Here is a 27,555-nt window from a genome sequence, read left to right on the forward strand (position 1 = left end):
TTCGAGAAGCTTTTTCCACGATACGCGACCCCCTACTTTACGACCGCTTCGATCGTCCCGACGCCGCGGCCCCCGAAACACGGCCAGACAAACACCCGGATCGCCACGCGTCCAGATTACCATCGGCGATGATGTACGCGCATGAAAACATCCGTTCGAAAATGTGTAATAGACGAGCGTAGAGAGAGAGAAATATTTCGCAGGGGTTAATTTCTCGGCGAGATCAGGATTTGGATCATCGGAGGAAGGGAAATAGTTAAATTATCTTCGCGTTTGTACTTGTGAACACGCTCAGCCAGGGACGAGAATAAGGAAAAATCGGCGAAGAAACTCTGTCGAACTCCGTTCAGATTATTTTATCAAAGAAACCACTCCCACCGTGTGTAACTCCGGAAGAAAGGGGAGGAAGCGAAAGAGCGTATACAAATTAATTAAAAGGCCGTGCAAAGCGAACCGGATCGTCTAATTACCCAGCGCGGGTGAGTAGCCTCGTTTCGTGTGCAGCTACGAAAGTTGGGGAAGGGGAGGGCGGTGATGGCTTCCGCGGAAACGTTCCGGGTCTCGGGTAACGGTAAGAAGGAGGTTGCCGAGAAGAGAATTTCAGAGCCACATCGAGACAACCGGGGTCTAAACAGCCATCTAAATGCATCCGAGGTGGCGCTCGCTGCCATTACGGCTGATGGACGCTTATTGACGCGCGCCCTGCCAGCAACCGAGTCCTCCCGGATGCGGAGAATATCTCCCTCCCTCCCTTCTTTCTCCTCTTCCTCGCCCACCTTCCTACGAACCCCTGCTTCTCACCCCACGGAGAGAACCACGCTCGTCACGAAACGGCCACCTATCTATCCCTCCAATTCTGACGAGCGCAGAAATATATATATATATATATAAATCTCTGATTTTTGATCTCAGGGTTAATTTGGCGTGCTTTTAATTTCGACAGCGAATAAGAGGAAAGGCTCCGTGTCCACCCCCGTGTTTCGACGAAATTCTCTAAATTCCCCTCCAAGCAAGTTTGATCGTCGGAGAAATATTGGAAGCTACGTGCGTCGGTCGTATAGATTGGCCGGGCGAGATGCGCCGCCCTGGGCGTAAAGAACCCCGGGCGAGGAACCTGCTGAGTCCGCGAGGCGAAAAAGATCGGCTCGGTTGGTCATCGGGGAAGACGCGGGGAACCAACGGCGTTGGTTGATTGGCTCGCATCGATCCGCCGTGCTGGGAGCAATAGATCAACGGAGACACTGACGCCATACCGGTCCCGGCTTCTCTCCCCCTTTGTTCCTCTCTCTCTGTCGGGCAAAAACGGGGAGGGAAGAAGAAGAAGGAGGAACGAGCAAGATGGACCCCGCGATAGAGCGAGTCGGAGGAGTGCGCGAGAGAAGAAGAAGGGAGGAAATCCGAAAAAGGGAGGTGTCGAATAGACGCGCGGGAGGGAGGAGGAGCAGCGAAAGAGAGAGAGAGAGAGGGGGAAGAGCGGGGTTTCGCGGCCTTCGCGGAGACGCTGTTGTTCGATTCGGGCCGCACGGTCGCCGAGAATACGAACGGCCGAATTATGAAAATGCTGCCGTGTGACGCGGCAGCCACCCTTGCTCCGGGAGACAGCAATAAACATACCACCACCCCCAACGGATTCGATCCACCGACCCGACGAGGACTCGACTCGCTTGCGAATAGGGGAAGAGTTTCTGTTTCGGCGAGATTCGAGATAGGCAAGTCAAAAAATTACGCCAGGATTCTCGCGACCTATTGCCCTAAAAGCTGCGTTTATCCAGCTCGTAAATTTCCATTTGGACCGACGTCGTTGGCGATCGAATCGAGACCCCCACCCCTCTTGTTGGACGAGACGTTTGTCTCTCAAAAGTTGTCGTCGCCTTTCTTCCACTCGAAATCTCGATAAACAGCACACGTACATATGTGTGTATATATATGGCGTATCGGTGTTTTATTTTCGATCTCCTCGTAAATCTTTTTCCAGCTGACCTTGATGGACACCCTTCATACGCTAATTGCCAATCTTTTTGTCCTTTTTATTTTCGGACGACGTACCGCACCGAGGCTGGCCACCGGTTCAACAGGTGTCGTGGCGGGTGGGTCACGGGAAACTTTTATTTGAGCGCACGGGCGAGCGAGTGAGCGAGCGAGCGAGGGAATCCGTGAGAGGAATAGGGCGAGGGAGAAGGAGGGCGAGGGAGAAGGAGAGGGCGTAACGCGGAGTCGAGCGAGCGAACGAGCGAGTCTATTAGTTCACCCCGGAAAAACGCGACCCCCTCCTCCCTTCCCACGTTGACTCGACCCCGTTCGTTGTTTGGTATCGCTGATTTTTTCCCCTCACTTTTTCCTCTTTTTTCCTCCTCTTCCTCCTCCTTTTTTCCCCATCGGAACGCGTCCACCACCGTAATCGCTCTGTCGAAGCAATCCCTCACCCGGCCCGATCTCGCGACAGAAGGTCCGATAATCCCGCGCGTTGTCCGCGCGGACGGCTTTTTCCAACTTTTCCATCCTCCTTCCCGGTTAGTTCATATTTTCCCCCTCCATTTCGAAATAAATAATTTCTCCTCCCGCCGTGAATCGTGTCGTCACGCGTCTCGAGGCCTCTCCTCTCCGCTATCTTCGAATCTCTCCCCTCTCCTCCTCCAAAGGAAGGATTCAATAAGAATAATAATAATAATAATAATAATAAGAAAGAAAGGAAAGGACCGTGGTATTCGTTGGGCTGGATCCTACTGGACGAACGAAGGGGGGAGGATAGGTTGACGGGGGCCCGGTTCGTGGTGACCCGCGAAGAGTGGCGGATGTTACGGAAGAGAACGTATTGGCGCGCTCGCATTGTTACCACGTCTCTCCGTTCGACTCGGCTGCGATAGCTGGGAGAAGATACCACGAATATCGCATAATACTTTTGTATAGGCTGGCTAGGGTAACGCGGCCATAACAGGCCGATGGAAACGAGCCGGGCGGAGATAATAGCAAAGAGATAAGAGCGCCGGCTCGTTACATTCGGCGTGCCAGCTATGCGACCTCGTTGCCATTCTGCGTTTCGATCTCCACGCCTCTTCCAGGGGGCCGCGCGCGGGGCCAGCTCTCTCTCTCTCTCTCCGTCGAAAGTCGAGACGTTCAGGAAGGTGCATATTTTTGTCAGAATCGACCGAGGAGTGGATCTCTTTGTATCTCGTCGAGGAAGAGGTGAGAAAGACTCGAAGGATCGTAATAAGGAGTTGGTTTATTTGAAATGTAATATTTGCATCGATGTGGTAAGGAGAGCGAGATTGTAAAATAACGTCTGGTAAAAATTTAATTCCGAAGCTTTAACGTAAGATTTGTATCAAGGAAAATTAGGGGATTAAATTGCGTGTTCCAATTTTTCATTTTAAATGAAGTTTCGCAAGCTGTTGTATTTAATTAGAAATGTATCGATATTGATAGAAACTCGTTCATTTATCTTGCACGACACTTGTCCCACAAATTCGCACACCTTCTTGTAAATCCTGTTCTCGACGAAACCTCCGACGATATGAAAAAAAAGGAGAGGGAGAAAAAAATAATTTTCACAGATATCGCCACCGCGGCGATCGACAAACATAATATATACACAAATTACAATTCCGCGCTTAAATCCCGCGTTTAGTCTATCTTTATGCGTCTATGTCGAATCAATATTACGAATACATATTTACGAGCAAATTCACCTCGAAACCACCAATAAGCCGCGGTTCCCTCCCCTCGATATACATTTCGAAGCGCAATCGTCCCCGACGCATCCGAGGGTTTTGATTTTCGTTCTTTGTCCCATTTATTTGTTTTTCCCTTTTTAACCGAAAAATCTGCCGATTTACGAGGGGGGGGGAGGGGGCGGCAACGCTCCCATCGCATCGACATTACCGGCCCGGTATCTGGTTACGCGCTTTCATTCGTTTATTTATCGCACGGAAATTTCGCTGATTAGTATCGTGCGGACTGCACTAATGCGTTGTCTCGTAATTCATCGATTTTAACGGGGTTGACCACGCCGCTCCATTGAATCCGCTCCCGCTCCCCCCCCTCCCCGCCCGCTGACATTTGCGTATCGTGACGAACTTGGGAAAAAAAATTACTTGGATAATCTCGCCGCGCTTTCCCCCGCTCCGCTCTTCCCCCTCCCTCCCGCGGCCGTATCGATCGACCGCGTATGGATCGGTGCGCGACGGCTCTTTCTTTCTCTCTCTCGCTCGCTCGCCGTCGTGCTCTCCGTCCTTCGGTGACCGAGGACGAGTGGAGCGGTCGGAAAATTTCCCTTGCAGAGATAAGACGTCGGTCGTTGCAATGGAAATGGACCAAGTTTGGGCCTTTAATGCATCCTCTCTCTCTCTCTCTCTCCGTCTGTCTTTGTTCGATTTGGCATCGAGGTATCGCGAAACGAAGGAGGAGAGAAAAGAAATCGGTGGACGAACGTTCGAGGATGATAAACTGTTTAGAGGGAGATCGGTTCCAGGAAATGAGAGCTACGGAACTGGGATTCGAAGGTACAGAAACGGTGGTACAGTGGCGGATAGTTATCACCAACGATGAATCTGCTATATATACATATACCTTATCTACTCTCTCCCCTCTCCAACTTTGCCGCCAAAATTATAGTTGGATCGAAGGGAAGGAAAGACTCGCGTACCCCCGAGATAATAACGCCGAGATCTAGGAATCTGTAGCTTGTTCGACGCGACGATTCGAGGCGGGGAGGGAGACGGCTTATCTCCGGGCTCCATCGGGTTTAACGCAGTTTCGAGCGGCAAATCCGTCAGGTCGGGCAGCGAGACCAACCCCCACGGGGCGGATAAATACTTATTTAAACGCGCTTATGCATGCAGCCGCGGTAGCACAGATACCTACCCGTAAATCTGTCCGCAGGAGGCACAATGCTGCTAATTATATACATTCCCGTGACGAGGAGCGGAATGGAAGGGGAGGGGGAGGAGGCCGAAACTCCTCTTCCACCACCGAACCGCCACCGCCGCTCAAAAGACTCGCAGATTTATTGCCGAATAGTCGGAGGGAAAATGTCGACCTAAGCTCATACACGTACAGGGTTGGCAGTTTGTATGCCCCCGCGCATACCTACTCCGTCCCGAGGCCGCGACGAATCTCTGGGAGGGGCGAGAATGAGTTGAATGAGGAGGGGTGGAGGAAGGGATATCGCAAGGGTGGAAGAAGGCGAGGGGAGGAGAGAGAACGAAGCTATAAATTCCTCCCCTCTCTCTCTCTCCCTCCCTATTCTCCGCCGTATATCCGCTGATTTATAAATATGACCGTAGCAGCGAGGTATATAATAATACGCGTCTGTCTCCCTCTTCTTCCCGATCTTCGAAACCTTGCCCCCTCTGTTCGATCACTCGCGACTTCCTCCCCCTTTCGATGCTCCTTTGCTCGGCCGCCCGTAATTGAAAATTGATTTACGCGATCCTGAGGTGAGCGAGGAGGCTTGGAGACGGACAGCGACGAGGAGTGCAAGGGCGGGGGCAGGGGAGAAGGCAAAAAGCGCGGCATAACGTCAGTGGCAGAATATAATCAGGATTTGTAGCGAGGTACGAAGGGAGAGAATGGACTTCGAGGGGGCACGAGGCGGAGGCGTTATTAAGGCGCGACAAGAACTCTGGCCGTGATGAGCGAGCCGCCGTGCCAGAAGATACCGGCGGTGATTTATGCGACAGGGACATCCACCGACCGCATCGTCGCCCTCCCCTCGTGCATCGTCTTACCCCCCTCCCTTTTTATTCACTCTCGCGCCGTCCTTTTCGTACTGGATGACGAGCTAGTCTCGATTCTAGTCTCGTAACACCCCAGCCTCTTCGACTCGACCGTTCGTCGGTGTGAACATCTGCCCGTCAGAGTTATATCCCAGGCATGGAAAAATACCGTTTCCCAGAGCAGAGAAAGGCAGCCTTTCTCCCGCGTGATTTGTGGCGAGCGCTCGCTCGACTCGCCGCGGCAATGAGTCGGTCAGTCGTAAATATCCTGGCAGACTCTTAGACGGATGGATTCCTGGTTCCTTCCAGCGAGTCGTTCAACGGAACCAACTTTTTAACGCCACCTCCCCCGCCCTATTTTTCTCGAATTTTTCCAAAACTCTCGCAGTTGAGATTCGGTTTCCTTTTAAAATTAATTCGAAACTCTGTCTGCGTTCGAATTACGAATCTTGTCCGAAAAGAAGACTCGATATGCGAGATGAAGATCATAAAATCGCGGCAACAACATTGCACGGGTTGTAATCGAAACGCTCTGCTCTCACCCCGTCTGCCGAATTGGCGATCAAGCTCACGATCCTTTCGGTAACCCATCCGCATCGGAGGGCGAAGCGGCTCGGCTCCACCCTCCCCCTCTAAATCACTCATTCTTTAATAATGGACAGATCCCATTATAATACCCGAGATTTATATCCACGGCCCCCTTTTCTTTTTAGCGATAAATTTCGTCCTCCTCCCTCCTCTCTCTCTCTCTTTTTCAGCGTCGATTAGCAAACTGTCGGGGCCCGGCGATCGCCGTTCGCAGCGACGAGAAGCGACGTCCACGTCGCGCGTGCAGAACCGGACCTATAAATATCGGTGAAACGCGTCAAATAAGTCCGCAGCTCAGAGAGGGGAACGGGATGCAATGGCAACAGGGTGGCCCCCCTTTTATTGCCGAATTGAAGCGCGGCGCCATTAACCACGAGAGATCAAATTCGAATTCGAATCTCCGCAAGACAAGAAAAGGACGTGGAAAAGACAAAAGTCGGAGAAAAACGAAAGAAAGGGGCGGGAAAATGTAAATGTACACGCTCTCGCGTAACCGTGGAGAGATTCGGAGGAGGAGAGGTAACGAGCTGCTCGATGCGCGCCATAAATTAGCAATTATTTAATTTTCGTCGGGCTCCGGGTCCTTAGACGGCTCTAAATCAGTCTCCGTTGCAAAAAGCATAGATAACTATGACGCATGGCCCCCGGGAAGAGACAGGGGTGCGGATCGTGGCTCCAAGTGGTGACTTGGACGAGGGAGGGGGAGGGGAAGATACACGAGACGAGAGAGACGTTCTGGGAGGGGCGGAGGACGGGGAAGGAAGGAAGAAAGGAAGATCGTCGATAGGGATGACCGCGTTTTCCAAGTCGTCGTCCTCCTCGTCGCCGTTGCGAGAAGAAGAGGACTTGCTCCCCTTCCAACAAAGCGAACAACGATATCCACGATATTCACGAGTTGATCCGTGCAACGACTCCTGGTGGCTGCTCTCTCGCTCGGTGTGCGCGCGCGTGTGTGTGTGTGTGTGCAAATGCTCGCGGGAGACGAAGACCGGTGGCGCGAAAGGGTACGAGGATGGCGTGTACGTGTGCGTGCGTGTGTAGGTCGGGAGGGGAGGAGAGCGCACGGAGAGCCGGGCACAATGGCAACTAGTTTTAATTACAAAGTAAGGTGAAGCGATCAATCATAATGATGTACGTGAGGCAGGCGCGGCCTCTGGGGTACCGAGAGGGAGGGTCGAGGAGGAGATGGAAGGACGTGGAAGAAGAGAAGGGAAACGAAAAGGATGAGGAAACCGGGGAGGGGGAGGGCAGGCTAGCTGGCGGTGACGCGGCGAGGGACGAGGGGGGGCCTTCGCGTACACTTTGCGTATAATTTACTGGCGCTGGATATACCTGAAGTTATGCTATACCGAAGCTGCCGTTGCTCCTCTCTGCCCCGTTCTCTCTCTTCTCCTTTCTCTCCCCCCCTGCCGTCCCTCCTCGCCGAGGCGATAGAGCAAAGGGTTCTCGGCGTTTTTCTCCCTTTCCGCTTCCTCCCCCTTCCTTCATTTCCATCCATCTCCCTCGTCCTCCTTTCCGAGCTCCTCCTCTGTTCTGTGACTTTTGCGCGTCTACGTCTGCCAGACCGGCCACCATAACTCTCGCTCGCTCCCTCCGAAATATCTGATGCACCGCGCGATATTTACGATCGGCAGTCCGTTGCCCCGCCGCTGAAAGCCTCACGGCGCTCCCCTCCCTCTCCTCTCGAAGCGTTTTCGTCTTCCAGCATCCTTTCCGATCGATCGAAAAGGGCGAGAAACGATTCATTTGACAGATCGCGTATATATGTATATATTATTCGGTCACTCGGTGGGAGAAATATTTCGCGCGAAATTATTTTACACGCGACATTATGCGATAATAATAATATTTCTCGCCCCCTGATCCGTCGAGGGTGGAAAAAAGAGGACCAACTTTCCAATCTACCCATTCCAATCTACTCCACGAATCATTAATGTAAATCACCGTGGGTACACACCGGTGGCCCATCGGCTAACGATCCCGCGAGTCTGTTGACCGCGCCACGATCCTCCAGCCTCGTCAACGGCCGACCGTAACGACCGGGGTTGCTGGAGATCTTGGACACCGGAAGGAGACGCGGGGCCATGGTGGAAATTAGGATCGAGGAGGGATGTAATAACTTGGTTGCTCGCTTGATTGTAAAAATGTACTCTCGTTTCTCACCTATATTCTTGTATAATCGTTGTAATCCTGCAGCGAGTTTAAAACGCGATAAATCTTTTAAAACGCAGGCGCGATGCGTTTTGCGGTGAAAATGTAAGTTCTACTTTTTCATCTCGCTCCTGTTTTCTCGATAGTCGGATTGGAATCATTGGAAATCTGAACGTTACACTTGTATCGCCGATTATTATTTCTGTCTTCGGGATGAATTGGAGAGGAAAGGAATCGACGATTGCTTGACCGCTCTGTTGGATTAATACAACGGCTTTATCGAGTCGAAAATTTAAACGGGGAAGTACTCGAAAAGAGCGCGAGGAAGAAGTATCTCGCGCTGATTGAACCCTCCATTTGCAGATCTGGAGGTGGATAAGAGTGGGAAAGGGGCGCGAGATAGGGAAGAGGGCGAGGAACGCGTGATAATCGGGAGGTATCGCCTCCGATCCCCGGAGGAAGAGTGAAAAGCGTGGAGGCGGAAGGAGGATCTCTCGCCGTTTATCGAGCCGTGCAACGAACAAACGGTGTTTATCGTGGCCAGAGACGCGCGAGTAACGTCGAGTAGCGACTAATTAATCTCTCGTTAGGGAGCTCGGCCGTTCCACGAGCCTTTTCTTTTTTAAAAAGATAATTTCGCGATACAAATTCGCGACTTATCGTGTCGCGAGTATCCCCTGTTCCTCCTCGACACGCTGACCGTTCCTGCTCTCGTCCCCACCCCCTCCCCTCCTCCCCTGCAGTCCCATCGCGGCGCGAGTTCGCGAAGCGATTAATTAAATTCTCGGGTAATCAAATATGTCACTCAGCCGTCCAGTTTTAATTAAAGTTCGGACATTATCTATTTGCTTTATCATCGTCGGCTTGACTCGACTCGATCGTGAATGGAATCGCGAAGGGTGGGGGAACAACGGAATCGAAGGCATCGAGTCGATTTCTCTGACTCTACGATAAATCGAACGATCGGATCGAAGGGATCGTCTTTAAATCTTGGATGGATAGAAGGAATCGTGGATCTTCGATTTTTCTTCGAAATCGAAAGGATCGTCGAGCGAAAAATTCGTCGATTGCGAATCTTCGATAGATCGAAGAATAGTCGATAGTCGTAGATCTTTGACTTTCCAATCGAGTCAAAGAATTCGTTTTTTGTAATTTTTTTGTAATTCTTCGATAAATCGAAGGATCCTCTTCAAGTTTCTAAAAATCGAATCGAAGAAATCGCTTTTTGCAAATTTTCGATAGATCGAAGGAATCGTGGATCTTTGATCGAGTCAAAGAATTCGTCATTTTTTATAATTCCTCGATCAATCGAAGGATCGTCCTCTTCAAATTTCTAAAAATCGAATCGAAGGGATCGCCTTTTGCAAATCTTTGATAGATCGAAAGAATCGTGGATCTTTGACTTTTTAATCGAGTAAAAGAATTCATCGTCTTTTGTAATTCTTCGATAAATCGAAGGATCGTCCTTTTCAAATTTCTAAAACTCGGATCGAAGGGATCGTCTTTCTTAAATCGTAAATCTTGGATGGATAGAAAGAATCGTGGATCTTCGATTTTTCTTCGAGAAATCGAAAGGATCGTGGATCTTTGACTTTTTAATCGAATAGAAGAATTCGTCGTCTTTTGTAATTCATCGATAAATCGAAGGATCGTCTTCAAATTTCTAAAAATCGAATCAAATGGATCGCCTTTTGCAAATCTTCGACAGATCGAAGGAATCGTGGATCTTTGATTTTGTAATCGAGTCAAAGAATTCGTCGGCTTTTGTAATTCTTCAATAAATCGAAGGATTCTCTTTAAATTTCTAAAAATCGAATCGAAGGAATCGCCTTTTGCAAATTTTCAATAGATCGAAGGAATCGTGGATCTTTGACTTTCCAATCGAGTCGAAGAATTCGTCTTTTATAGTCTTTGGATAAATTAAAGGATCGTCTTCTAAAAATCGGAAGATCGCCTTCTATAATTCTATAATTCTATAATTATCTTAATTATTCTTCGATTAATAATAATTCTTCAATAAATCGAAGGATTCTCTTCAAATTTCTAAAAATCGAATCGAAGGAATCGCCTTTTGCAAATTTTCAATAGATCGAAGGAATCGTGGATCTTTGACTTTCTAGTTGAGTAGAAGAATTCGTCGATCGTCTTCTATAAATCTGCGATAGATCGAAGGAATCGTGGATCTTTGATCTTCCAATCGAGTCGAAGAATTCATCTTTTATAATCTTTGGATAAATTAAAGGATCGTCTTCTAAAAATCGGAAGGGATCCTCGATCGCCTTCTATAATTCTATAATTCTATAATTATCTTAATTATTCTTCGATAAATCGAAGGATCGTCCTTTTCAAATTTCTAAAACTCGGATCGTCTTTCTGTAAATCTTGGATGGATAGAAGGAATCGTGGATCTTCGATTTTTCTTCGAGAAATCGAAAGGATCGTCGAGCGAAAAATTCGTCGATTGCGAATTTTCGATAGATCGAAGAATAATCGATAATCGTGAATCTTTAACTTTCCAGTCGAATCAAAGAATTTATTTTTTGTAATTCTTTTGTAATTCTTCGATAAATCGAAGGATTGTTTTCAAATTTCTAAAAATCGAATTGAAGGAATCGCCTTTTACAAATCTTCCATAGATCGAAGGAATCGTGGATCTTTGACTTTCCAATCGAGTCGAAGAATTCGTTTTTGTAATTTTTAATTTTTGTAATTCTTCGATAAATCGAAGGATCGTCCTTTTCAAATTTCTAAAACTCGAATCGAAGAAATCGCTTTTTGCAAATTTTCGATAGATCGAAGGAATCGTGGATCTTTGATCGAGTCAAAGAATTCGTCATTTTTTATAATTCCTCGATCAATCGAAGGATCGTCCTCTTCAAATTTCTAAAAATCGAATCGAAGGGATCGCCTTTTGCAAATCTTTGATAGATCGAAAGAATCGTGGATCTTTGACTTTCCAGTCGAGTAGAAGAATTCGTCGTCTTTTGTAATTCTTCGATAAATCGAAGGATCGTCCTTTTCAAATTTCTAAAACTCGGATCGAAGGGATCGTCTTTCTTAAATCGTAAATCTTGGATGGATAGAAAGAATCGTGGATCTTCGATTTTTCTTCGAGAAATCGAAAGAATCGTGGATCTTTGACTTTTTAATCGAGTAAAAGAATTCATCGTCTTTTGTAATTCTTCGATAAATCGAAGGATCGTCCTTTTCAAATTTCTAAAACTCGGATCGTCTTTCTGTAAATCTTGGATGGATAGAAGGAATCGTGGATCTTCGATTTTTCTTCGAGAAATCGAAAGGATCGTCGAACGAAAAATTCGTCGATTGCGAATTTTCGATAGATCGAAGAATAATCGATAATCGTGAATCTTTAACTTTCCAGTCGAATCAAAGAATTTATTTTTTGTAATTCTTTTGTAATTCTTCGATAAATCGAAGGATCGTTTTCAAATTTCTAAAAATCGAATTGAAGGAATCGCCTTTTACAAATCTTCCATAGATCGAAGGAATCGTGGATCTTTGACTTTCCAATCGAGTCGAAGAATTCGTCTTTTATAGTCTTTGGATAAATTAAAGGATCGTCTTCTAAAAATCGGAAGATCGCCTTCTATAATTCTATAATTCTATAATTATCTTAATTATTCTTCGATAAATAATAATTCTTCGATAAATCGAAGGATGGTCCTCTTCAAATTTCTAAAAATCGAATCAAAGGAATCGTTTTCTGTAAATCTTCGATAGATCGAAGGAATCGTGGATCTCCGACTTTTCTTCGAGAAATCGAAAGAAGGATCGTCCTTTTTGATTTTCCAACCGAGTCGAAGAATTCGTCGTCTTTTATAATTCCTCGATAAAAAAAATCGTTCTCTAAAAATCGAAGGGATCGTCGATCGCTTTCTGCGAATCTTCGATAGATCGAAGAACTTTCCTTCAAAAAATTCTCGAAAAGTCATCTCGATCGATCTTTTTCTACTTTCCAACAAATCGGAGAAAACCCTTGTACGAATCGAAAGAATCGCTCCTTTTTAAATCTTCGATAGATCGAAGGAATCGCGAATCTTCTGAACTTTCCTTCGAAAAATCGAACAACTCGTCGATCGATATTTTTCCGATAAATTTCCAACAAATCGGAGGCAACGTCAAGAAGAATCCTCATCGAAGGATCGGTCGATCCCGTGCCTCGTCGGTTGCGACACCTCTCGCGAATTCCAGATCAGAGAGACGGTAATTCTCTCCCCCGCGGGGGAGAAGACATCACGTATCGACACGGCGCGACTTGGAAGAGTCGCGACTTTTCCTCGCCCCGATTAGAGTTGCCGACGGCTCGTTCCAAGCCCGCAACCGCAGCCGTTCCCCCGCCCCTCCATCCTCGCACCACTATCCCCTTCCCCTTCCCCTCCACCGTAAGACGGTTTTACGTCTTATGAGTTCCCAACTGCGGCACCTCTTCTATTCCTCGCAATGATTTCGTCGCAATCACCCTCATCCTACCCACTGCCACAACCCCTCGACGGGGCGGTAATATCGGAGAATGGCGCGACGAAACTACGAGAGGCGGAGAAGCCGGCCGACACTTTTGTCAATACACAGGGAACGTGGGAGAAGGACGAAACGTGGAAAGGGACCGGTCTCTCTCGGCCGGCGTTCCCGCTATAAAGACCACTCGTGTCATTTCGCAATGACGAAACTTTGCCCGAATTTTCTCCCCTTTCCCTTCCACGCCACCTACTCATCTCATACTTTCGCAAACCTGCCGCCTCATCGTCTCTTTCCCCCCCCTCTCTCTCTCTCTCTCTGAGATTGGAATAGGAGATTCTTTTCGAACAATCGTTTCGATCGCCTCCCGTAATTATCGTTCGTTTGGAGAGAAACGAATTAGGGATGTTAGGATAAGCGAGCGTGCAAAATTTCTTATTATAAAAATCTAATATATATTCGAATTCGTAATGTAATTCGATAAAGCGAGAAATACGTGTGGTTGATAGCGCAGGCAGTTCCAATTACTGCAATCAACTACTGTACTCGTGTCCAGCCTTTTTTCCTCTCTACATTTACCGCGTAAGATTAACTAATCGTAATTAATCGGGCGGTTTAAAACGTATCAAGATCGGGAAACAGGCGGAGATCTGTTAAAAAACGTTCAACATCGAACCCAATACATTCCTAATTCCTCCGTTTCCTCGTGAACGCGTCCTCGAAAGGAGAATATACCATTAAGCGAAGGGAACGCTTTTCAGAAGCGGCCCACCGGCGGTATCTGGTCCGCGTGGGGTGGACAGATTTAAAGTTGGTGCGTGGAAAGAAAGGAAAGGGGCCACCACTACAAAGGAGCAGAAAACGTCGAAGACGTAGTGCAAAACGGAGCACGGATGGAAGGGCGCATTTGATATGGACCGTAGATAGCTGGTAACGTACGTTGGGCGGAGGGATACTCCCCTGTCATGCATACCCGGCTAACCCGCTCGCGTGTATATGGTTCGAGGCCGGGGAACGGCCCGTTCCACGACCAGGTAGAGGCGAACGCGTGCACGGTAGATGCACGTAGATGGGCGCGTAAGCCCGGCGGTTTTACGATGCCGATGCCCCTCGCGTTAGTAGCTCCTCCGGTTCCGTTCCTCGAATCCCGGCTATAGGAGGCCGTATCCGCGGCCCCGCGTCAAATCCTGAGAATCGAAGCGCGGCGGTATTATTTATACGGGCGGAGTGGTGGCTGTTGGAGAGGAGACGGCCGTTGGCTCGGTCGGTATAGTAGTGTGGGTGACGGTGACCGGTGGAGTCGCGAGGTAACCGGTGGTGCGGTGCACAGCACCGGACCTGATACCGAGGACCAAGCCTACTGCTCGGTCTGCTCCCGGTCACGACTCGCGGGCTCCCGTATTTGAATACAATGCATTATATTGTCCGCGTCATATCATATATCTCCCGGCTAAATAAACACCGTCTCAATATTTAGGCTCGCGAACCGCCCCGTGCTGCGGAGGGAGAGAGAGAGAGCGAGAGTCGCCGCCGCCGCACGTACTTACGTACTGTACGAGCGGAGCAGGTATACGCGTGCTCCCCCTTCCCCGCCCTCCCGCCAAACAGAACGGGGTTCAGGGTCGCGCTTCTCGGCAGCCACTCTTCGAACTCTTTCCTCCTCGACCAATCGCGGAATTCGAGCCGCTCTCGAATCGAAGATATTAGCTCGGGCTGTGTGCATATACGTATCGACGCGTGTCGTGCCATCTCGCGGCCGTGTTCGCGGTAATCCGATACGTCAGGCCGACGTCAATTGACATTTAACATGCAGCCGTGCGCTAGCCGTTATATGGATCTGTTGGCGCAGTGTATCGCCCCGGGTTTATGATCTCATCGGCCGATTGATTTATGTCGGCAATTATAGCGTAGCTAGGAGTGACGCACGGGCTCCGTGTCCCGAATGAGTTATGGGTGTTAATCTCGGGAAAACCAATGAAGGGCGGCTCTCCAAAGTCCACCACGGCCGTTCCACGTCGCGCCTCCGCTCCGCTTTTCCTCGCTCCGCGCTCCTTCCCCCACCGACCTTGGCCCCTCCCCCCCTCCTCGCACTCCTCCCCTCCTCGCACCGCAGCGATCACTCGCGCGCGTCTCTCGTCGATTCATACGCGAGCCCGAGCACGATCCCAATCGTCGTACGTCGTCGAATCGTCAGTCGACGCACGAACGGACCGCGCGCCCTCCTCTCCTAATCCGCCGACACCCGATCGCGCGTCGCCGTTCGCAGTTTGGCCGATCGCCAACCGACCCTTCGAAATATTAACGATCTTGGACCGAACGTGGCCCTCTCTCGTATCTCTGTTATTAGAGGGATAGGAAGAATATAAAATAAAATAAAAAAAGGAAAATTATCCGCCTTTCTCTCTTCCGAATTAATAAAAAGATTAATAAAGAATTAATAAAAATATATAAACGTAATTAGAATCCTCGCTTCGTATCCGTCAATTCTCTTGGAATTTTTCTCTCTCTCGCGATTGTTCGTGGAAGCTAAAGGTGTCGAAGCTTCTCTCGTGCCGTGTCACGTGCGTCTATCTAACGGTGATCTACCGCTCTCTTCGCAAAGTCTCGCCAGCGTCTCGCAAACGAAAATGCTAAATCACGCGCTGTTTGTCTCATCGCCTGTCCCTTCCAGATCTACGGCCGTTCGAAAGGGCGGGAGGAGACAGAGAAAGAGAAAGAGAGAGAGAGAGAGAGAAGAAGGCGAGGAAAGGATATTTACATTGCTAATGTATCGTCGGCCTAACTTCTAATTAAACAAATTCGCGCAACTCGGCGCGCCGCGCGGTTGCCTCGCGGAATTGCTTCGTAGGAAAGAAACGGGACACACGGGAGTGCGAAAGGAGAGGAGAGAAAGAGGGAAAGAAAGGGAAGTGGGAAACCAAGGGGAGGCTCCCTTCTTGGAGCCTGAAGGAGTCGCTCGTTAGCGCTCTTAACGCGACTTACCGCCTGGAGCGCGAGCCTCCCCGATTCATCGAGGAGGAGGAATGAATATTTATAAGAAACTGCAAAATAGTAGTAGTAGTCTAATCTTTTTCCCCTTCTCCGCTCTCTCTTCTTCCTCTTCCTTCGTATCCTTCGCATGGAGATCCCGACTCGTAAGAGCTATACTTTTCTATCTCTTTCTTTCTATTTTATCCTAATTTAGGTTTCATTTATCCTTGCTGTTTTCGCGCGTATCCACTTTGAATTTGATCGAGGCAACGAAAAAGGGATTGGAAGAGGAATGGAGGAATCTTTTAAATCGACGTGAAGGGGATATTCAAATATGGGTTGACTATATTTCGGTGTAATCTTATGAATAATCGAGTGAGAAAGTTTGAAGGAATTTTAAAACGTTTAAAATTTCTTTATTTTTTCCAATTAAATTAAACGCAAATTTGAATAGTGTTTCGCGATTAACGTACCACGTATCCATTCTAATTTTAACATTTTTTATATCAACGTGTCAATAATATATAATATCATACAATTATATACTACAATACACGATCGAAAGCGAAGAACACTTGAAATTATCATAACATAGTTTACATTTCACAAAAGGAGACCTTCCATTCAAAATAAACGAAAGTAGATTTCGCTTTAGGCGCGTGTATACAAACATTCACGGCCGAGACGTAAAACCGTCCGTTCAGTACCGCGCACGAGTCGAAACGTTTCGCACGTCTATCTCGCGCTACGCTTTCAATCGTTTCCTTCTCATCTGGGACCGAGGGAAAATAACAAGTATCGACGAGCGCTGCTCGATTCATCGGACGAGATGAGTTCGCCGCCAATCTCGCCGGCTCTAACAGAATTTTGACGGAGAGAAGGCGGAGAGGGGGGAGCCTGTTGAACGATATCCAAAGCGGCGCGACACGGCGCTATCTTCGTGTGCTAACTTCCGCCGCCTCGGCTCAATTATGGCGCAGTAAAACACGGCCGAGACACCTGCGCGTAACCCAACACAGGCCTCCCTGTACTCTCTTCCCCCGATAACGGGAGGAATAACCCCCTCTACATCCTCTTATCCCTCTCATTCAAAAACTCTCTCTTCTCTCAGTGTCCACGGAACGCACGCGTCCCACTGGAAGATTGACCGTCCACGCGGGGGCTACCGGGTGCTTACTAGCGCGCGTGGGCGCGCCTCCCCCTCCGTGAACCGCGCCGCGACCTTGATATTGGCGAACGGACGAGGTGAGTTTCTCGAGGAACGGAGACGAGTCGAGTTTTTCGAAAACGACGGCGGATCGATTCGAGTCGAGTCGAGTCGAGTCGCGGCCTGTCCTTGACGACCGATCGTTGGTGTGGGCGCGGGGCAATGGGGAGGGGGCGGCGGGCGGCACTTTGCGGGGTCGTAAAACAGCGGCAGCCTTGTAAATCTGTGCCCGAGTGTGCCTGCCCTGACAGATTCTCGCGCCTCCTCTCCTCTCTTCCTCCGCGATCCCATCCGCTGCTACCTGTCTCTCTCTTTTCCTTCCTCTTGCGATTATTTTTTTTTGTTCGTTGTACGTTTCCCGTTCCGTGGATAAAGCGGTTCTGGAATCTGCATCTCTTTTTTTTCTTTTTTGCACGAATGAGTATTGTAAATAGCCAGTTCGATTGTTCCTTACGACGTTCTATAAATAAAGGTTAATAAATTATTTATGTGTCAAATAAGGTAAGACAGAGGGGCAAAGAAACGAAGAGTCTTGTAAAATGGTTACACGAAAAAAAAGAAAATATTAGATACTTTCAGTTTTAATTTTAATTTTAATTTTTTTTTCTTTTTTTATTGAGTTAGTTAAGTTGTTATTGAGTTAGTTTCGAGATTTCGTTTGTAAAAATGATGAAAACTGTAATTTTTGTCTTAATTTGATCAGAGTGCAATATTATGTAAAATTAGATAATTTATCGATATCACGCGAGATTTCTTTCTATTCATACAGGTTATTCCTTCGTTTCTATCTTTTAAATTATTTTTAAGATACATTTCCAAAAATCATGGAAAAACTATTTGAAAAAACAAAAATTCGTTCGACGAATCGACTCTCTTTTGACTAAGTGGATGTAAAATTAAACAATTTACATTACAGATATCTTACGAGATTTTTACAATACTTTTACGATACAATTTCAAAATTATCGTAGAAACTAAAAAATTTCATTCGATAAGTCCACGATTCTCCCTTTTGACGAATAAAACATCGTAAAATTTAATTACCATACAAATATCTTAGGAGATTTCTTTATATATTTCTTCTCTCATTAAACAGGATATTCACTCATTTCCACTCTTTTTAAATTATTTTTACGATACATTTCCAAAAATCATGGAAAAACTATTTGAAAAAAAAATTTAGTTCGACTCCCTTTTGACTAAGTCGATGTAAAATTAAACAATTTACATTACAGATATCTTACGAGATTTTTACAATACTTTTACGATACAATTTCAAAATTATCGTAGAAACTATCTGAAAAAATTTCATTCCTTAAATCCACGATTCTCCCTTTTGACGAATAAAATATCGTAAAATTTAATTACCATACAAATATCTTAGGAGATTTCTTTATACTCATTAAACAGGATATTCACTCGTTTCCACTTTTTTTAAATTATTTTTACGATACATTTCCAAAAATCGTGGAAAAACTATTTGAAAAAAAAATTTCGTTCGATGAATCGACTCCCTTTTGATTAAACAATTTACATTACAGATATCTTAGGAGATTTTTACGATATTCTACGATACTTTTACGATACAATTTCAAAATTATCTGAAAAAATTTCATTCAATAAGTCCACGATTCTCCCTTTTGACGAATAAAATATTGTAAAATTTAATTACCATACAAATATCTTAGCAGATTTCTTTATATTCATTAAACAGGATATTTACTCGTTTCCACTCTTTTTAAATTATTTTTACGATACATTTCCAAAAATCGTGGAAAAACTATTTGAAAAAAAAATTTCGTTCGATGAATCGACTCCCTTTTGATTAAACAATTTACATTACAGATATCTTAGGAGATTTTTACGATATTCTACGATACTTTTACGATACAATTTCAAAATTATCTGAAAAAATTTCATTCAATAAGTCCACGATTCTCCCTTTCGACGAATAAAACATTCTAAAATTTAATTACCATACAAATATCTTAGCAGATTTCTTTATACTCATTAAACAGGATATTCACTCGTTTCCACTCTTCTTAAATTATTGTTACGATCATCTTTACATTTCCAAAAATCGTGGAGAAGCTTTTCGACAAAAAAAAAATTTCCCAACAATCGTCATACACGGATGTGTAAAGCGGAGAACAAATGTAGCGATCTCGGCCGCGTCTCACCGAGGATGCTAGCTTACCTGATCAGACTCGTCTCACCCTTATCCTCGTCCTCCCTTAGAAACCTTCTTTTCGACTTCTTTTCGCGCGGTGGTCTGCCGGTATGCGCGCGCTGCCGTCGTAAAGTAGACGTACCTGGAGAGTATCTTACGGGACTAAATTGAAACGAGGCGAAAAAAAGAAACGAGGGGACGATAATACTTAGAGAGAGAAAAGGGGGGAAGAAAGAGAGAGAGGGAACACCCACCGGCTGGCCAGGCGGCGGTGTATACCCAGCTGGCACTCCCACGCGTTCTCCACCAGCTGACGTCTTCATCGTTCTGGTCCAGCCGAGGAACTCGCATTCCGCAGGAACTCGAAACTTTGCCCACCACTACCATCTACTGCCACTAGATCGGCGCCCTCCCCCCCCTATTCGAGAGAGAAAGATCTTCTTCGTGGATTCGGAAGTTGAGGGGGTGGAACGATTAAGCCGGATATCGAGGGAGAGAAAAAATGGGGGAGGGAGAGGAAACAGCTTGGTTATCGGTTGACCAGAACCCCTACAAATCTGCACCTATCGGCACGCTCGATCTCTCGAGACCACCGTTATTTGCCGGATTTCTCTGATGCTTTTGCTCTTGTTTTCCATCGATATGCATGTATAGGAAAGTTGGAAAGGAAGGCGAAAAATCGGAAGAAGATGGATTGGTAAAAAAGGAGAAATGTTGAGATAGTAAGTGATAGTAAGAATTAGATCACGTTCGATACATGTTATAGATCAATTATAAATCAAAGCTAATGTTAAAGAGTAATTGTTGATATATTTCTGGTATTTGGTTTTCGCACCAAGTTTGGAAAGATGTATTTTTTACCAAACAATAAACACGAAGAAATTTCTACGATTGGATCTATTTTTTTTTTTTTTTGAAAGTACTCACATGTACGGAAGATTCGAGTCGATGTTTGAATCTATTTATTGTGTACTTGATCCCGCTATCGTTTCACGATCCCAGGCACAAACGGGTTAAACGGTGCGCACGAGACATAAAGGAAAGTTATGGGGCACACAGAATGAAGAGAGGATGAGAGACGAGTGGGAAAAGAAACGAACAAGAAGGAAAGAAAAAGGAGCGATGACAAAGGGGTAGAGAAAAAGATGGAAACGAAAGAGAGACGGAGAGGAACAAGGCCTCGTTTCTTTGAAGCAAGGGTTAGTTTAGGAGCCGTTCGAGAATCGGTAGTCTCTCCACCGATGTTTTATTTTATCCTCTCCGCTCCATAAGATCGCATTCTTTACGACCCATTAGACGAATTCATTACCAGCTCCAGCCAATAGGTAGGCGAGTCCATCTTCTCTTCTCTTTTTTTTTTTTCTCCTTCCTCACCTTACTCCTCTGGCCGCATCTATCTCGTTTCATAATGTTTATTTTCCGCGTTATTCTTTCGATTTGTCGCGAATCGTGAGAGAGAAATTTGAAAATTTAACGAAACGCAAGGATAATAAATAGTCGAAAGAATCAAGAAGACTATAGTCAAAAAGAAGAAAAAATATAATATTCGTCGTTATTTTCCGTTTCCTTCGTCGAGTATGACCGACCAATAAATAATTTGGACGAAGATTTTTGTTACATCTCGTGATATTCAAATCGGATATCATTATTTGATAATCAGGAATTAAATGGAATTGCATTTATTCTGCATTCGCAATGTAAACGTATCGGATGAAAGAAAAGAGATTTACTCTATTTATACGTGCGAATGAAACGAGAAAATATTATACGATTATAATTGTAATTTGTAAATCAACAAATGATAATAACAATAATAATTCACGCGTTAGAATTATGCTGTGTGTGTGACTTGTTTCGACTCGATTCGTGAAATATCGAGATATTGAAAAAAGGAAAAAAATGATACTCACTTAAGTGACTAACGAAATTATCGTGGACTTGCTGGAATGAAAAATCTAAAATATGACGAAGCGTTAAGTGATTTCTACGTTAGTAACACAGCTCTTCCGTTTATCCAGTTGTCCATGGGTTCTGTCCATTCTTCGAGGATATTATGCGAGACTCGGTATCTTTGATAACAGAGTGCATATGCACGAAGCACGTTGGCACGGATATCGCACTCTCTGCTCGGCAAATGATGGGCCAAATTTTCAAAATTGTATACGGGTATCTTGATCAGGGTCGTGCAGGAAGGACAAAAAGCGATGACGAGGTTAGGTTATACGCACGTAAGTGTGAAGAAAACGTGGACGAATCGTATACTTTATAACATATATATTTATTTGAGCTTTAATTGCATTTTAAAATACAACCGAAATAATTAAATAATGACAAATCTGGTAAAATGGTTTCAAGAATCGCGTATACATGATGCATATCTTTGTGGTTGCGCATTTGTAAGTAGGTAGGTACTTTTCGAGCGTATTTTTCGCACGGTTGGCTATTTCTCGTTTCGTATCCGCGAGTGCGCACGCGCTGCGCGTTCGTTCACGCGCATGTGCCGTGTACCGCAATCGCGCGGATTTGTCGTATCCCCCCGCCACACTCTCAGCAGTCGTATATAATTACAATAATAATATTAATATTATCGTTATATCGATAAATACTTTTAAAGTCCGCGATGGAAGAATTAGAGTTTACAAGAAATACGTATACAAGTGTGTTCCGCTCCAAAACCGCGTTTACTCGTCCTCGAACGCGCGCGCAATCATCGCCTCGCTTTTCCTTTCTCTCGCTCGCGAGCCACCAGCTTCCTTCTCGCGTTCTCGCGTTGACGCGCGGCCGATCGTGCTTGTCCAAGCTTTCTTTCATCTCGCCGTTTCCGTCCCCCTCCCTCTCGAATTTTCGGGCCAAGCAGAAAAGCACGCACGTTAGCCGAGAGACGATGGGATTCCTGGCGCAGGGAGCCCCCCCTATATCCAATATTTCTCCCCGCTGCGTTCTCCTGCATTCGTTTTCTTCGTAATTGTATAGAGAATAATCGTAATCGTAATCAATATACACGGTATATCGCGATAATCCGAGCGATAATAATGACAATATTTTACACTTAAAACGTCGCGTTGACTCGCACGGCGCAATAAATATTATTTGAACAAAGAAAATTTACAATGGTCTACTCGTGCGCTACGAGCGAAGGGAAACGATAACGTTTGGAGGAGGCCGCGTCGCGTCGCGCACGTGTCTCGAGTATAATCGCGAGCCTCGCTATTGCACCGTATCTCGTCGCTTCTCGATGCGTTCTCCATTATGCCATTTCTCTCGCTATCCTCCCGCCGTACCCGTTCTCGTTCTCGGCCCGTTCCAAACCCTCGTAGCAGAGTTTCGACGAAGTTCGATCCCGAACGATCTCACCGGTTTCGCAGCTCTCTAAGTATGAACAAAGAGGTTCCTATACAAGGGCGGACCCTAGCCTAGCCTATGCGCTAATCAACTACGCTCTTACGTTCTAAAGGTATACATGCTGATCTGACCTTACTGACAGCTGTGCGATAGGTAAGCCTTTCTGTTCTACACCTTAGAAAATTCATCTCCGCTCTCCTCGCTGCCTTCTCATCGCTCTTTCTCTCCACGCGCTCGTCTCGTTCACGCTCTCTCTCTCTCTCTCTCTCTCTCGCACTCGGTCGAACGCATTTTCTCCCTCTCTCTCACTCCCTCTCTCTCAACGCCAATCGTAAATGTCCTTAAGTATTTATAAAATCACAAACTTGGCCGCTGGCCGAGCCCCTTGACTCAGCAGTGCCGCGAGATATGGTGGCATCACAATGAAAATCAACGCACGTTCGATATCCACCTCCTCCGCTTTCCGGTTTTCGCCGCGCGACTCGCTTATCGCCAGATGGAAAGAGCGATCGGGGGAGGGGAGGGGTTTCGGGTGACGAGGAAGAGAGAGAGAGAGAGAGAGAGAGAGAGAGAGTGGGGAAGCGAGAAGAGGGGAGAGGCGAATAATGGAATCGCGAACGAAAGGACACGTTCGATGGGGAGGAGGAGGTCGGAAGGAGGTGAAAAGGTGACCAAAATCGCGTCGCTAATTACAGTCGTTACATTATAGATACACGTTATGTACAAGTGGCACCGCTACTTACGGGGCTCGGACTATACGTACTTGCTGGACAACTGCTTGGCCAGCTCCGTATACTTGAGAAATTTGGAGTGCGGGCTCTCCTCGAGGGGAGAGGCCGCTGACTGAGACGGGCTGCCGTTCGCCTGCGGAAGCGGCGGCGACTTGTTGCGCTGGGAGGTCGGGGGCGAGGAAGAAGCGTGGCCGGATGGTGGTGGGGGCCCGGTCCCGGTGGTCTGGGAGACCGCGGCGGCCGCGGCCGCGGCCGCGGCCGCCGCCGCCGCCGCAGCCGCCGCCGACCGGCCGATGGTCAGGGGGTCGGGGATCACGCCGTCCTTGACGAAGTGCATCTTCGATAGGTGGTGCCTGTACGCGCCCTTGGAGATGAAGGGCGTGTCGCAGAAGGCGCATTTCATGATGGAGTCGGCGGTGACGACGGCGTCGTTGCAGGCCCAGCTGAACGCCAGGATCGCCCCCGGGGCCGTGCCGGAACCGGGGCCGGCCGCGCCCACGCCGCCGCTCCCGGCCGCGGTGGCGAGGCCGGACGCGGTCCCGGGGCCGCCGCCCGATCGGGCCGCGCTGCCGCTCGGCCCCCTCGTCTCCGTCTTGTCGCAGAGCTTCTGCAGCGCGGCCAACGGATGGCTGCTCGTCTTGCGTCCCTGAGAGTCGACCGCGTTGCTCGAGCCTCCGCCGCCGCCGCCGCCGCTCCCGCCGCCCCCGCCGCCGCCGCCTCCGCCCCCTGACAGGCTGTCGAACATGGAGGAGAGGGCGCCCAGGCTGCTCGACCCCTTCGTGTCGGGCGTCCCTCGCGGGGTTACGGACCGATCGCTGCTCGTTGGACTGCTGGTGCTGTTCCTGCAGGGGCTGCGCGTCAACTGTTCCGGCTGCCCGCTCGATCTCGGCGTCGGCGGATTCATCCGGGGCGACAACACCTCCCCCCGACCCTCCTCCGATCCCTCGTGCAAGCTGCCTCGCCGATGATGGAACGTGCCCGCCGCCGCCTCCTCCTCCTCCCTGCAGTCCTCCACTATCTCCTTCTTCACGAACACCTCTCGGCCCGGCTGCTGCTGCGACTGCTGCTGCTCCTCCTCGTTCCCCACGCGTTCCTCCGTCTCCTCGTCGCGAGGCTCCTTCTTCACCACGACCACGCTGGACGCGGGAGCAGCCGCGCCGCCGCCCGCCGCGGAGCCGGACGCGGACGTGGCCGCGGTCGTCGAGGATTCCTCGTCCCCGGATTCCTCGGTGGGTGGATGATGGCGGCTCGGGGGCAGGTTTTGGGGACCGAGTTGCTTGTCGGGCGTGAGCCGGTGGTGGTGGGAATGCCTGGCGTCCGCGTGCCCGACCGAGGACAGATCCACGCGTCTCTCGGGCGTCATCGAGTCGGTCCTACCGCCCCCCCCGCTTCCTCGCTCCGACACGGAGCTCGACTCGCTCCCGCTTCGTTCCCGCCGCGCTGCCGCGCTCGTCGCGTAGTGCTGTTGCTGTTGGTGTTGATGCTGCTGCTGCTGCTGCTGATACGAGCGAAGCAGGTTCATGGTCTGCGGATCGACCAACGGTTTCGTGTAGTCCACGCTCTCGTCGATCCCGAGCCGTTTCAATATGCTCGTGCCCATCGGGGCGCCGGGCTGGGCGTGGTGGAGGCCGGGCGTGCCGTGTCTGACCCTCGAGTCGAAGCTCTTCTCGATCAGCTTCTCGATGGCGTTCAACACGGAGGGGGACGAGGTGCCGGTCGTCTCGGCCGCGGCCGGGGTCGGCGTGTCCTTGCCGGGGGTGGTGGCGTCGCTGGCCGACGAGGGGGACCGATGGTGTCTCGAGGAGGCCCCGTCCTCGGTCACGCTTTTGCGCCCCGTCTCGGCGGGCGGCAGCGTGGCCGGCAAATGGTTGGACATCAACGCGTTCTTCAAGAAGTTGCGCTGACTCGCGCCCACCGCCCCCGCCCCGATGCACTGGCGTATGTGTTCGACGAAGATGGTCGTCTCGATCTTTTCGCCGCACTTCTCGCACGTGATGCGCCCCGCGTGTTTCCCCAGATTGTGGCCGAGGCCCGCCGCCGCGTCCCCGTTCTTGAACTCGTTCTGCGCCCTCTCCAGCTCCAACAACTTCCTCACCGGCAACGACTTCTTGCGCTTCTCCCTCGTCTGCCTCCTCCGCCCGCCGCTCTCCGTTATGGAGCGCATGATGTGCTCCTTGTAGTGCGAGTTCTTCACCATGTGGTTGCTCAACTCCTTGAGCGAGCTGAACGCCTGGTCGCACACCTTGCAAGTGAGCACCGCGCTCACGTGGCTGCTCGTCGCGCCCGAGCCGGGCCCCGCCGCGTTCCCGCCGTGCGGCCCGGACCCCACCCCGCCTCCCGCCGACCCGCCGCCGCCCCCCGCCGTCACCGGCCCGCTGGCGCCCGCGCCGCCTCCGCCGCCGCCGCCCCCGCCGCCTCCTCCGCCCGCGCTCCCGCCGCCCGCCCCGCTCCCCCCCTTGCTCTCGTCCGACGACTTCCACGAGATGATCTGCTCCTGCGAGATGATGTTGGTGTAGTGCTGGGTCTGCTGCATGTGCGAGGTCATCTCGGCGAGGGAGCGGAAACTCTGGCCGCACCACATGCACTTGAGGATCTGCCTGGTCTGCTCGGCCCCCTTCCCGAGCCAGACGTCCTGGCCGCGGACCAGCTTCCTCGGAAGCGGCATCGTCTCCTTGATCAGCAGGTTCAACTCGGACGGGCTCTGCTTGCTGCTCGGCGCGGCCGAGCCGCCCCCGGCGGCGGCCGGGCCGCCGCCGCTGTTGGCCGACGAGGTGGTCTGCGGGGGCTGCGGCGTGGCGATGCCGGGCACGGTGGGCGGCTGCGGGTGGAGCGAGGGGGCGGCCGGTGGCACGGGCATGTTGACGCCGCAGTGTTTGGCCTCCTTCATGTGCGTGGTCATCGCGGCGAGGGTCGGGAAGCTCTGCTTGCACCACACGCACTTGAGCACGTCCTTGGCCTGGTCGGCGCCCTTGTTCAGCCAGTGGGACTGCCACGCGCTGTGCCTGCTCCCGGAGGTGGACCCGGGGCCGCTCGCGTTCCCCGCCACAGCGGCGGCGGCGGCCGCGGCCGCGGCCGCCGCCGCGGCCACCGCGCCTCCCGCGCCTCCCCCCGCCCCCGACCTGAACAGGTCCTCGCCGCCCAGCTTGCTCAACTCGCTCATCTTCTCCAACGCTTTGGTCGCCTCGCTCGGCTGGTACGACTTGTCCAACGGCGGCTTCATCTTTCCGTTCCACAGTTGCTGGTGGTGTTGGTGGTGGTGGTGGTGGTGCTGCTGCTGCTGCTGCTGGTGATGGTGCTGCTGGTGCTGCTGCTGGTGCTGCTGCTGCTGCTCGACCACGCCCGCCGTGCTCTTGGGCGAGAGGGCCTGCTGCTGACTAGTGGCCGCGGCCGCGACCACGGCCGCCGCCGCGAAGTAGGGGAAGTGGGACGCGACGACGGGCGACGTCCACGGCGAGACGACGGGCGGCCTGCCGAAGCCGGCCGCGGCGGTCACGGCCTGGGCCGCCTCCTGGTGGGCCGCCGCGGCGGCGGCGGCCGCCGCGGCCGCAGCCGCCGTGCTCGTCGAGAGCCGGGAGGATTTTCGCACGGGAAGGGGGGGCGAGTCCTCGGGGCTGGGACGTTTCCTGCTCGGCACCGAGAGGTCGAGGGGCCCGTTGTTGGCCTCCGTGGAGGAGGAGGACGGGGTGGGCGGCTTGCTGAGGTTGAGTATCTGCTCCTCCTCGTCGTCCTCGGTCGATGACGCCTTCCTCGTGCTGAAGTCGAGCACGGCCGGGAGCGGGGTGGCCGTGGGCGACACCTCGCCGACGCTGGTCGGCGAGACGAGGAGGCCGGGGGTGGCGGCCGGCGGCGAGCACGAGGAGGAGACCAGGGGCGACACCGAGCCGCGCGAGAGCGGCGAGTGGCCGAGCAGCAGTCTGTGGTGGGTCTGCTGGAGATAGGCCGCCATCACGGCGGCGGAATGAGGCGGCAGAAGAGGATGGGTGCCGAGCGGTAGCGGCACGATCCCGCTAGGGCTGACAGGGCTCGCGGTGCTCCTCGTCGCTGGCGGCGGGGGGCTTCCGCTCGCCGGCCCGGACGACTCCCGTGAATCTCTCGAGGGGCAGCGTGGACTCATCGGCTCTCTGAAAGCATGAACGAGGAGTGGGGGTTACGAATCGGCCGCAAGTGTCGGATACCGTCGCAAGGTTGGAGGGCGGGGGGATGGAG

General features: G+C 50.1%; 2 protein-coding genes and 1 long non-coding RNA gene across 14 annotated transcripts in view; 1 reads left to right on the forward strand and 2 right to left on the reverse strand.

Annotated features, from left to right (window-relative positions):
• Nucleotides 1-27,555, forward strand: part of LOC107997153 (zinc finger protein 37) — a 202,813-nt gene that overhangs the window by 89,831 nt on the left and 85,427 nt on the right. The window lies entirely within an intron of this gene.
• LOC133667144 (uncharacterized) lies at nt 16,302-19,959 on the reverse strand. Its single transcript, XR_009832313.1, has 2 exons — nt 19,304-19,959; nt 16,302-17,566 (listed from the first exon to the last, which is right to left on the reverse strand). It is a non-coding gene; the product is annotated as an uncharacterized LOC133667144 (long non-coding RNA).
• LOC114578124 (protein tiptop) overlaps nt 21,536-27,555 on the reverse strand; it is a 64,978-nt gene continuing 58,958 nt past the window's right edge. For all 11 annotated transcript variants that reach the window (XM_062083534.1, XM_062083529.1, XM_062083530.1 and 8 more), the window contains one exon: nt 21,536-27,470. In XM_062083534.1, the coding sequence (XP_061939518.1) occupies nt 23,372-27,470 (4,099 nt within the window). In that variant the 3' untranslated portion in view covers nt 21,536-23,371. The remainder of the gene's footprint in view (nt 27,471-27,555) is intronic.

The sequence above is a fragment of the Apis cerana genome, linkage group LG13 (genome assembly GCF_029169275.1).
Source record: "Apis cerana isolate GH-2021 linkage group LG13, AcerK_1.0, whole genome shotgun sequence".
Taxonomy (NCBI): Eukaryota; Metazoa; Arthropoda; class Insecta; order Hymenoptera; family Apidae; genus Apis; species Apis cerana.